Source organism: Acomys minous (assembly GCF_964271855.1).
Source record: "Acomys minous genome assembly, chromosome: 20".
Classification (NCBI taxonomy): domain Eukaryota; kingdom Metazoa; phylum Chordata; class Mammalia; order Rodentia; family Muridae; genus Acomys; species Acomys minous.
The window spans coordinates 22,133,113-22,145,622 of record NC_140502.1 but is presented as its reverse complement, the minus strand read 5'-3'; the positions used below and the strand labels follow the sequence as shown (position 1 = coordinate 22,145,622).

Genomic DNA, 12,510 nt, shown 5'->3' with positions numbered 1-12,510 from the left:
TTTGGCTACTGACTGGGATTTCATCCCTATTCCAGTGGAGTTGGCACATGGTCCTCCCCTGGTTCCTAGGACCTTAAAGGGGAGCCGGTCCCATCAGTGCCAGGGTGGGCCTACCCTCCCGGGCAGGCAGCTGACGTTTCAGGATGTCGCTGTAGTGACATGTGAGTCCTCTCAGACAGTAGTATGCTGAAGGTGATGTCAATTCTAACTGTCCCACTGGGGAGACCCTGAGACAGCTCCAGGGGGATTTCTGGGGTCAAAGGTAAAGAGATAAAGCTTTTCACATGCATTTATTGGCTCCTGTGCACTTTGCCTGACTCGCCAGAGCAGCTGGGGACATCCACTCCTTGAAGTACTAACACGACAGTACAAGTCCCTACATTCATCCCTTTCTATAGTAGACACCTCGAGCGTGTGTCGGATCAGTTCAGCCCCCACAACAAAACTCCCAGGTCTCTCTGGACAAGAACCATGTCAATCAGGCCACATTCCGCATCCCCCATTCATCATCTGTCACCCTGCAGGACTTCAGAGCTTGGCCTGGGACTGGCTGCACGCTGTAGAGAGAGCTTCCTTCCTGGAATTGCCTTTAGAACCTGGTGTCAATAGCAGTTCTCACGCACTGTAAACAGTTACCGTCTGAATGTCCCTCCCAGATCTGTCAGCACACATGGCACATGAGGGCCCGAGTTCACAAGTCCCTGTTCTGTGTGGTGCGTCAGTCACATCTGCATGGGAAAACATGCATCTGCAGTGCAGGAAAGAGCACGTGGTCCTCTGTCTCAAAAACAGGATCAGGATCTACTCAAGAACTGTCTGTCTTGCTCACTCTGCTAACAATATTTTGGGGTCATGACTCCATTGGCTCAATGACCACAAAAGAGCTGAGAGCACAGGCTGTGGTCCAGGGTGACCACTGCACCAAAATGCCAGGCCTGCTTCAGGTCTTCTGGGAGTGACCTCTGACCACACACCCAGACTTGGGTCAGGCTGTGGGATCACCTCAGGGTGAAAGAACAATGGGAAGTCCCTTCATGGAGCACCAGTGGGACAGCCTTGAAAACAAAGCCTCAGGGGACTCATGCAGAGGCTGAGCAGTGGAGAGTGCCCCATCCTGAGGGACTCAAGCACCCCATGACCTAAGGTCAGGCAGCGCAGCCCGGGAGAGCCAGGTGGGACTGCTGCTGCCGTTCCTGGGTCAGTCCACAGCCAAACACGGCAAATCAGCTCATGTGTGGGGAAGCCAGTTCTTCTCCCACACCCGGTGCAGGTGGGCCCAGGGGCTGAGTGCCCAGAGCCTCGTGCATCTGTTCGGGCTCCATCCCTCCTGGGTGGATGGGTGGGAGAGGCCCACGCTGTGAGGAGATGACTTTCCATGTATCCAGCCACCTCACTGTCCGTTCTTTCCTGTTATCTATGCAGCTCAGATAAGAGAACTCAACGCTAGAGGCAATTATGACTGGGGTAGGGAATATCATACCTACATTGCAATTTACTGTAACCCTCGGTATGAAAATACGTCCATCACATGGCTGCTAAATGGCAAGGAGCATCCACTGGGAAAAGGTACCCAACTGGTTGACAATAACTACACTCTGCTTTTAAATGGAGTCATAAGGAATTGGACAGGAGATTACAAGTGTGTAGCCACGAACCCAGCAAATACCAAAACGAGTGAAGGATATCGCATGGAGGTTTACTGTGAGTAACTTCGGTTTCCCCAGGGTCCCACCTGCCCAGACACATACACATGCTCTGTGTCCATACTGCACAGCGCTCAGGGCCATGACGTCAGGTCTTGATCCTGAGCTCCCCGGGGTGGGATGCCATGTGTTCACACACATCCTGGTAGGCCAAGCCTTCCGACAGAGAGGGGGAAGGGTGCTTTTGTGTGGAGAGGCTCAGGACCACTCTGGGGGATGGAAAGCTAGGGTGGGCGCCTGCAAAGGTTCAGTGTGCAGGGTGTGGGTGGGATCCCCTCTGTGTGTGGAATGTGAGAGAGGCACCTGGGCCTTGTCAGGCCATTGCTCTGCAGCTATTGTAATTGCCTGCCCTGCTTGACACATGATAGAAAGCTAGGTTGTCACCTGACTCAGGGATACACTGGCCTTCTGCACAACAGGATCTTTCTTTGTCCTCTCATGTTATCACGTATCTTCCTCTTTCCTCCAGGGGGCCCAGAAACACCCACAGTGTCTCCTAACGTCACTGAATTCATGGCAGGATCAGACATACACCTACGCTGTCAGGCAAATGGTTACCAAAAAATATGGTATAGATGGCATTTCAAGAAGAGGATGCTTTCAAATCTATCAGACCTATACATCAAAGGGGCTACAAAGGCTCATAGTGGACGGTATAAATGCAGGGCAGTAAATACTGATACTGATGATGAAAATCACACAGAAGTGACAGTTACAGTCTATGGTAAGTGGCTGAGTGGAGCCTCAGGGCAATTCTCTGGAGTGGTTTCTGGTTCTATGTGAGCAAAGGGGAGGAAGGAACACCATAGCTGGTGTCCACAGTCACAAGTAAATTCCAATCTTCCGGTGAGATTCCCTGACTCAGGAGACACTCTCTTCCCCTAAGCAAGTTGACCACTCCCTGCAGGCTTCGTGAGAGACTGTCCCAAGAACTAAGATGGAGGGCAACTGAGGGACCCACCTGACATTGACCCCTGGACTCCATACTCAGGCCCACATATAACGCAGCTTTACACGCACGTGCACAAATTCACACACAAAACCAAAACAACCTAATTATACTTGAAAACTTTGCATCTGCAGTGGTTAATGGGGTCACTATGACCACATCTGGCACCTGGGCTTGTCTCTAGGGATTACCTAGATGAGGGTAACTGTGGTAGGAGCCCCATGCTGAATGTGGGCAGGACTCTTCCACTGGCTGGATTCCCAGACTGAATCAAAACAGAAAGCCATGGGAGCATCAACGGTCATCACATTCTGCTTCCTAACTGGACACACGTGGCCAGCCTCCTCCTGCTCCTGCTGCCCACATCTTCCCTACTATGCTGCACTGCATCGCCTGGTGTTGAAGCCCAGACACACCCTTCCTTAAGATGAGGAGAAAGTGCGACAGGGACCAACAGGCCGCCGACCATGCACTGGGGATGCAGAGGAAGGAAGAGCCAGAGTTCAAGGGCATCTTCAGATACACAACAAGTTCAAGGCCAGATTCACCTCTGTGAAACACTGCCTCAACAGAGCAAACAGAGTATCAAGGGAATGAAAACATCTTATTTTGATATATGACTAGAATTGCAGAAATGTAATAAATAATCACAAAAGAAGAATGGAATGCCAGCATTAAAGAAGACAGAAAAAGTTAATGGAACTGAGAATAAAAGAGCCCTACTAAGAAATCAAGTAAATGAAGATTTCCTTTCTTCAAAAGACATGAAATTAACATGACCATGGGGAAACAAAGCCAAAGAAAGAGATACTGTGAATAGTTCAGAGGGATGTGAAAAGGCATTAGACTTGGAGAGGACAGTTAAGAAATGCGCTGAAAATGCCCATGCTAAAAAGCTGAAAATGAAGAAGGGATAGACCTTCACACAGAGATGCTAAAATCAACTGAGAGGTAGAAGGCAATTATGCAGACCTATCATGTGTGATGGGAGTAAAAGTATAGTTGAAACTCTCCCCAAAGAGAAGCCAAAGTCTGGGTGAATTGCACCTGACACGTGCAGAAGATCTAGGACATGGAGACGTGGGTCAGTGCTTAAGAGGTCCTGCAGCTCTGGCAGAGAACCCAAGTTCACTTCCCACACCTCTGTCGTTCAGCTGACAACCAAGTGTTATTGCAGTTGAGGGCATCTGATGCCCTCTTCTGGCATCCACACTCACCATTTATACATGGTCCACACCCCCACACGTGCACACACATCGTATTCAAACATAAGAGAAAAGTTTTAGATATAATAAAGACGTAAGAGAAGCCCTGACAGCAATGCTCCCCAAACTATTGCATGAAACAGGGAGGGGGATGGTTCCTCTTCATAACCATCTTCACTGGACTTACATCCACCCAAGGAAAGAGCAGTGCTGTTCTGTGAGGACAGTGTCAGCATATGGGGATGCAACCCACATGTGCATGTGCACAGCTCCATCAGGGCCAGGACCCTGGACTGAATATAAAGACAGGAGGAGAAGGCACAGGCATTGGCATCCATGTCTCCTCTCGTGGAGAGTTTCCTGCAGGCTGAACCCCTCCCTGTTCCCAGAATAATGACTTCCTGCCCTTTTGATTCTGATCAAGTCCTGCCATGTGGCTGGTGCCTCAGCTCAGCTCCCATGCTTCTGTCAAAAAATCAATTTCTGGGAGATTAATATCCTCCTCCTGCTCAATGAGCATTTCCTTTAAAGTCCTGTTAGATTTCCCCACAGTTGCTTGTCCTGTAACATTGGAAGATGCAGCTGTAACAGTTTCTAAGCCATAGGGTCAAAAATACTGTTGCACTGTACTGGATACATATGGCTGAGCATCACAAGCTTTAATCTGCAAAGGCATCTTTAACATAGTCAACATCTCCAATAAGGGCGCAATGTCAGAATCTTTTCAGAATTCAAGGCAGAAGCTCATTGAAATTCAGAAGATGCATCAATAGCATGATGTACCAACACGTATACGTATCTTCATTCTCTAAACACTACAAATAAAACACGTAGTCTATTGTATGCCGTTGCTCTAAGTTAGCAGCAATAACCAGAATCTGGATTCTTAACTCAGTATACTGTATCTTGACGGGCTGCCATTCTAATTCCCCACACCTTTGTGGATTTCTCCCATCCGGAAGTGTCCCCCTTGATGCCATTGCAAGTTGGAGAGTGCATTCCTCTGAAGGTTTCTATTTCGACTCAAAGAATCCTCCAGCCTCTGTTCTATGGCCTGTGACCTAGAATCTGTCTCAGTCCCTTTTTTCTCCAAATCTGTCTTATTTTGTTCCCTCCTACAGAGGAAACAGAAAACTAATTGTCACTGAAAACACAATTTGCTGATAAGCGAAGCAAACTCATATAGAATGGAGATGTACTGTGATACTGTGATTTCCTACATTTTCAACACGGGAAATAACTTTTTTAAAATGATCTCTCCCCCCAAAGGACTTCACTTTCCTAATTTCAAGACAAATATTTCCCCTATGACTTCTTTATACCCAGCTTCCTGTCTCGGGTTCTGTTTTCAAAACCGGCTCAGACACCTGGGCCTTCATAGTTTTTAGCTTGAGCTGCCCTTAGCCCCACCCCAGCCATTCACTGCTGCTTAGACCAAGCCTTAAAGGGCAAAGCCTCCTGCCATGACCATACTGCATGAAGGGTGGTCCTACCTTGTTACAAACTGTTTGCTGGCTTCTCAGTGGTGTCTGCTAGCCAGCCCTGCAGTGGCTGGCCCAGACAACTGTGCTCTCCACCTGCCTCAAGTGCCTGGACTTGCCCAAGAGAATGCTACACAGCTCTGGCCTCCACCTGCTCAGCCAGCTGTTCATAGGCCATGTTCCCCTGGTCTGCCAGCCACTAAGACAGTTCTTAACGGGTCCATACCTGCCTTTCTGACCTGGCTCCCATGTCTGGAACTTTTGGCCTAAGCCTGAATCTAATGTCCTAATCTTGGATTATGTGGCTGACAGTGGACATCATTATGGTGTGGGATATTAGTTGTACCCCTGTTCCCAGAATAACAACTCTGAGAGTCCAAATATATTTGCATGCACCTTGGCCATGAACTTTGTCTTGTTCTATGAGTAGCTCAAAGCTTAATGTCTCATTTATTCAAATCTACGTTCTGTGGCATGTCTGGTTAATCTGCTCAGCCACCATGCCTCTCCTCCTTGTTGTTCCCAGATGAAGTTTCACTTTCCTGGCCCTATCCCAGAATCCTTTCTTCCTACTGCAACTCAGGTGACATATCCATACAGTACACAAGGAGATTCTCTTCACACTCAGCATCCTCACAGCAGCTGCTTGCCACTCTACCACACCAGCCCCAAATGTTCACTGTGTCCCCTCAGACAAAAGCCAAAGTGAGCCCTTCCTTCCATTACACTTCTCAGGAATTTGTTCAGAGAAACAGAGGTAACTTGTTCAGGAAGAATCTACCGGCGCCTTCTGATAAATGTTTGTTACCCAATCCGATACCAGTGGGGGCAAGGACATACCTATGCAGGAATTGAACACTATGTTAAAGAGATCAGCAGATTTGGTTCCACTTGCATCTAGGGATGCAAGGAGGGGTCAGTCCTTGACTCTCAAAGATGTAATGAACCACAAACACAGAGTCAAGACAGAGATCACGTAGACATCTCAAGAACTATAAAAGACCTTGGGTAGGGTTCACCTTCATGATAAATCCACAGACAAACTACGACAGGCTAACTGATGGCCATAGCACACACATGCACACAACACTGCAAAAACAATAGCAGAGGCAGCAGTGACATCGCTTCCTCTAAAATCAGGAGTGAGAAAGGTTGCAGGCTCTCTCTAGTCTTACTCAGTGTAGTGCTGGTCTGTTTTACAAGAGCAACAAGGCCAGGGAAAGACCCAAAGGGAAAAGTGGACGATGGGAGCAGTCAAGATAGCTCTATCTGAGGACAAACGGTCTTGAGGTTAAACGATCCTGAAGATGCCAACGGAAAGCTGTCGATGATAAACAGTTTGAGGAAGCAGAGTCCACACAGTCAGAAGCTCCTCTGGGTACCACTTAGTGTAACATCAAGAGAGTATTGGCAGATTGTCCTGTCGGCTCTTGTGTGTTGGGAGCTGAGTCTGAGACAGACTCAAGTATGTTAATTCCAAAGTCCCGCTGACTCCGACCCACGGACAAGCTGGCCCCAGTGGATGTGTAACAGGGAAGAAAGAAAACAGCAAACAGCTAACGGTGTCAGAAAGACACTGCTACTGCCAGTGGTATTGCTGTTGGTAATGGTGCTCGTCATCAGGTCTGAGCACCCGAGAGGGATCCCCGGATCCCAGTTAGTGATGGGTGCAGAGGTGCTCGTGGAACTCACCCCTTTCTGCTCGACTGTGGGATACACACCTCTGTGCCTGGGAGATGCCAATGGAAAATTCTATCAGGAGACCACACGGACATAATGAAAAGACTTTGATGTGGGAAAAAATGATTGGTAGGGAAGAGCGGCACCTGAAGGGGGAAGGAGGGAGACATCAGAGGGCTGAGGTCAAAACAACCAGAAAACATAATGTGCGTAGATGACATCATCAACAAACAAGCTGAATTTAAAAATCATTCAAAGGGATCTGGAGAGTTGGCTCAGTGAGGAGCGAGTTCAATTGTCAGCACCACATGGCAGTTCAGATCTGTCCATGACTCCAGTTCCAGGGAATCAGATGCCTCCTTCAGGCCTCCGTGTGCACAAAGCAAACACATGGTACACAGAAGTATGTAGGAGCAAAACACACATACACACAAAAGAAAACAAATGATTTAAAAAGCATCTGGAAGAGCCAGATATGATGGTTGCACACCATTAATCCCATGCTCAGGATCTCCCAAGCAGGTGGATCTCCAAGAGGTCCCAGGCCAATTCAGTCTACACAATGAATTCTAGGACGGCCAGAGCTACATCGAGAGACCCTGTCTCAGAAAAGAAAGCTAAATTTAACGGGATTAGAAATGATTTTCAACAGTTGAGAAAACAGTCACAAACATCTTTCTGACATTTCAACAAGGAATGGAAGACATCTGAACAGTCAAAGTGCCTGCCAAGTGTGTCAAACTTGACCACGGTGGACAAGCAGCACTATCCACCCTTCAGAGCAGACTGATGAGCACCTCCTCCTCATTATGAGAAGTGTGAGTTCACCTTTAGGAAATGCTAATATCACACACACCAAAGAACTGTTTTACACACAGTTCTTCATGACTGGCTATCAGTAAAAATTTGAATCACATATGAGCCTTATGTACCCATATCCCCAGGTCATAAGAAATATTTCTCAGGAGAAAAGAGGCCACAACAGGAAAATGCTTAGGAAGTCCTGGCATAGAGAGAGATGGTGCAGGGATGAATTCAGACAGCTACAGCCACCTGCTTGTCAAGGAAGATGTCAGAACATACAGTGGAGGAATGACACCCTCCCAACAAAAGGGCGAGGGGATCTGCATGTCCACACCAGGAAGAAGAAAAGAGACCCCCACCTCACACTCTGTACAGGAGTCAGTTCAGGGGTCTGGGACACACCAGGAAGCCTGGGGTTTGCTCCCCAGCAGCGCATGAGCCAAGCATGGTTGTACATACAGGTGCTCCCCGTCCTTGTGGGTAGAAAAGCAAGAGCATCAGATGTTTTAGCTCTTCCTTGACAACACAGCAAGTCTGACCACCCTTGCTTACCTGAAACCCTGCTTCAGAAACATTCCCAGTGGCTTAAAGATCTTATGTGAGGAAGAATGGGGAAATAGTAGGACCCATAGGGTCCTGGAAACCTACAAGAAGAACTTTATGACAGGCAGATCTGGGTCCTGGGGTCCTCCTCAAACTAAGGCACCAGCCAAGGAGAATATAGGCAGTAAACCTCGAACCCCTACCAAGACCTAGCCGACGAACATGATATTCTCCACCGTTGAGTGGAGAGTGAGATCTGACTCTCACACGAACTCTGGTGCCCTTTTTCTGACCCTGTCCCATGGTTGGGGAGGCCTGACGGCACTCAGAGGAGGGATAGCAAGTTACCAAGAAGAGACTAGATATCCTAAGAGCATATATAGGGGGAGGAGGTCTCCCACACTCACAGACATAGGGGAGGGAGGGAAGAATGGGAGAAAACAGGGGAAGGGCTAACAATCGAGATGCAATACAAATAAATTAATAATTAAAAAAAGACCTTATGTGAGGCATGAAACAGAAAGACCTACGAAACCTCAGGAAGAACTCACAATATGAGCGCAGCAAAGGCATGCTGAGAATGTGTGGCAGAGCAGAGAGCAACAGGCAACCTTGGCAAGGAGTCTGTGAAATTTCAAGAGCTATTATAGCAATCATTATAATAAAGCAACAGTCTTCATAATGGGGGAGGTATATTCTTATGCAAATAGGACACTAATACTGAGAATATATGAAGAACTCAAGGGGCCCAAGTATGACTCGTTGGATAATCTGCTTCCTATGCAAGCAAGAGGACCTGAGTTCTGATGTGCAGCAATCATGTGAAAGCTGGAAACAGTATGTGGATCTCAATTCTTCTCTTCTTCCCTATGCACACATGAGGATGTGCAGCCACTCACTCATTGACACACATCAACACACACAAACACACACACACACACACACACACACACACACACACACACACAAAGAAATTCTGTCAGAACAATTCAGGAGTTTATTTTAGTTACTTCATTTTATTTTATGGAAATAGCATTTTTTCCGTATGGATGTGGCTTGCCTGGAACTCACTACGGACACCAACCAGGCTGGCCTTGAAGCCAGAGACCAATTGCCTATGCACCCTAAGACCTTGGATTCAAGGTGTATACAACTACCACCTGGCACCCTAAAAATGTAAAAGAACAAAAGTCTATCTTCCCATAAACAAGTGGCATAATGGATGGAGAAAACACAAATAGCCATCAAGATCCTGGGAAACGTTGATCCATGGAGATCACAGGGCCTGCCAGTCAGACTGGCTGTGGAGAGAGCAAGTGCTGATACGTGTTGGTTAGGGTGCTGGGCAGAAGGAAGATGTGTGTACCGCACAGTGGACTTTCTATTACTGCACCTGCCCATCAGGACTGAGGTCCATCAACACCTAAATCTATAACCACCATATCATTCAGCTGCCCCTCCCCTGGGAGTTTACCTAAGTCGGCACATCAGTTACCTGCACACCCGTGTTCACTGTGGCACTACTGAGAATACACATCCATACATCCGTGTGCGTGCATATGCATACACGTATGTAAGTATGAATGTGAGGCCGAAATGTCGGGGCCGGGTACGTTTTGCTGGGTGAAGTGGATAAGCAAGAATGCATGGGGAGAAATGAGAGTAAAGATGAAGGAATGTGAGTGCCCTTCAATATCCACATAGGAAAAGTCCTAATGAAACTATTGTGTTTATGACAGTTTAACATGAATAAATGTGAAGGAATCAGAGGGGGAAACCTCATCTCATGTGGAGCATGTCGGGAGCCTGGGTATTGAAGAAGTGTATTCCAACAGACAAATTCCAGAGTTAAGCCAGGGCATGGCCTAAGTGTCCTGGGCCTCGCTCACTACAGACTGTCTCGTGGGGGGGGGGGACGGGGAGAATGTGGGCCCCAAGAACTCCTGAAACCTGTGAGAAAGGACTCTTCTCAGTTGTCCTCATCCTCTGTTTGTCCACAGAGCTGCTAACAAGGCCTGAAATCCAAGTTGATTTGAGGACTTATAGAAAAGGAGATACTTTAAACATGACCTGCCATGGAAACGGCACTGGAATCAGCTTCTCCTGGTGGCGGGATGAAGATCCACTGGAATTGGAGCCTGGAAGGATGAACATGTCAGGAGACAACAGGAATATTGTCATAGAAATGCTCACACCTGAGGATTCTGGGATATATAGTTGTTTGCTCTCCAATGACACTGACTCTATAAGGAGTCACCCATTCCAACTGATTGTGAACAGTGAGTGACCCCTCATCTCTCCTCTTAGATTGTACTGGAGGATTCTCTCTTATCCAAAATCACTATTATTATTTCATGATGACACGAGACCCATGGTGCATGTGTGGAGGTCAGAGAACAGCAATATGAAGTCGGTTTTCTCCTTCCACCTCTACCTGGGTTTCAAGGAGTGAACTCAGATCATCAAATGTGTGCACTGAGCTAATGTACCCACTGTACCATCATCTCCAGGGTCTTTTACTGGGGGAATTTGCTTTTAGCAATGCTGTGACAAATTGATGTCAGACACAGGCAGATGACAGACTATCTGTAGAGACACCCATATAATGATGCATGGTACCCTCCACTACAACCCCACACCTGGGAGAACAAGGCAGGAGAGTAGGCCAGCCTGGGCTTCAGAGCATCCCTAAATTGTTAGTGTACAAATAAAACCCAAACAGTAAACCCAATTACTGTGTGGCTAGGAGGTAAGCTCTGAGCCAGGCCTGTGACCCTTGGTATTCATGGGTAACTGGTTCCAGGAGACCTGCAGATATCAGAATCTGTGGGTGTTCTTATTTCCATGCAAGTCTCTATGTCATCCCACACACAGTGCATCATGTTCAGATTGTAGCACGTGACACAACACCAGGACTAGGCAAAGAGCACCACTCTGTTAGTGAGAAACGATGCCAGGAAAGGTCTGTGCCGTTTTTAGTGCAGAGACAACTGTTCTGAAATGTTTGTGCTGTTGGGGTCCTTTTGTTTGCTTTTGGAGAACAGTGTCCCATGCAGACCAGCATCCTCACTGGAAGGAGATGATGACTGTCCGGAACTCTGTTCACAGTGATGACAAGACAGAGACTACTAGGCTTAGGCTCTGCCATGGAGCTCTGCTGAGCCCTGGTGGTCTTTCCTGAGCTGTGACAAACTCTGAGATGGGCTTCACAGTGATGTAACTACCTCTGAGTCACCCATCCTGTTAGTCTCACTAAGGTTCCCTCAGCCACACTCAACTCAGCTGTTCAGTTGGTCTGTTGTAGCTGCCATCTGTGTGGTGGAATGGCATCTCTTCACAGCTCCCAGGAAGAGTCACACAATATGATCCCATGTGTAACTGAGATCGTGAAGGGATCATATCCTGGGCAAGGCTTAGTTCACTTAGCATAGTACCCTCCATGTCCACCCATGGTCTCAAAACACAGACTCTACTTCTTTCAAAGCTCAACGGTATTACAGCGTATGTGTCACATTGTCTTTATCCACTCGTCCACGGATGGACACTTAGGTGCCATGTCTTACTTCCTCTAGTGATAAAGCAAGGAATATAAATACATGCTATCTCTCCAGCAGATCATCAGTCCCTCTGTCTTTCACATCCCAGAGTGGGATTGCTGGATCACACAGCTGAAAATGCCTTTCATGAGCAGATAAGTCTGTTCTCACGAGGCCTAATTTATTGTCTGTTTATTGTTGCCACCTCTGCTTTTGTGTCACAGTCAAGAGGGTCACACTCAAACCCAACATCATGGAGCTTACATCACAGAGTCCCTTGTAAAGTTTTTATAGCTCTAGATCTCGTATTTAGGTCCTGGATCCACGTGAAGTCTATGTTTGTATACAGCAGTAAGGAACAGGCCTTGGCCATGTCACAGGCCCTTTCCTGAGCATCCTCTGCACATTCAACTCTTAGCCTACTCGCAAGATCAATGCACACAGGGTGGACCAGGACAGCAGACTATTCTGATTGGTGACTTTCTTGTTCAAGTTTTGCCGGATTAGCCGGTGGTGGTTTTGGTTGTTTTTGAGATGTGGGGTGATAGGACTTAGCTCTTCTGCCTAGGACCTCACTTGCTAGTCCAGCCTGCTCTTGGGCTCATGGCA

The 12,510-nt window shown here is 47.5% G+C and overlaps 1 protein-coding gene and 1 long non-coding RNA gene across 6 annotated transcripts in view; one reads left to right on the top strand and one right to left on the bottom strand.

The window, feature by feature from the left end:
• The window catches only part of LOC311591374, a 46,476-nt gene extending 35,959 nt beyond the window's left edge, over positions 1 to 10,517 (bottom strand). The window contains exon 1 of the long non-coding RNA XR_014777091.1: positions 10,436 to 10,517. This is a non-coding gene — a long non-coding RNA (uncharacterized lncRNA). The remainder of the gene's footprint in view (positions 1 to 10,435) is intronic.
• LOC311591367 (pregnancy-specific beta-1-glycoprotein 2-like) overlaps positions 1 to 12,510 on the top strand; it is a 42,811-nt gene that overhangs the window by 7,469 nt on the left and 22,832 nt on the right. For 3 of the 5 annotated variants that reach the window (XM_084770905.1, XM_084770904.1, XM_084770906.1), the window contains 3 exons: positions 1,423 to 1,701; positions 2,173 to 2,427; positions 10,366 to 10,644. In XM_084770905.1, the coding sequence (XP_084627031.1) occupies positions 1,423 to 1,701; positions 2,173 to 2,427; positions 10,366 to 10,644 (813 nt within the window). The remainder of the gene's footprint in view (positions 1 to 1,422; positions 1,702 to 2,172; positions 2,428 to 10,365; positions 10,645 to 12,510) is intronic. The other 2 variants (XR_014777086.1, XR_014777087.1) reach the window with 1 other exon arrangement.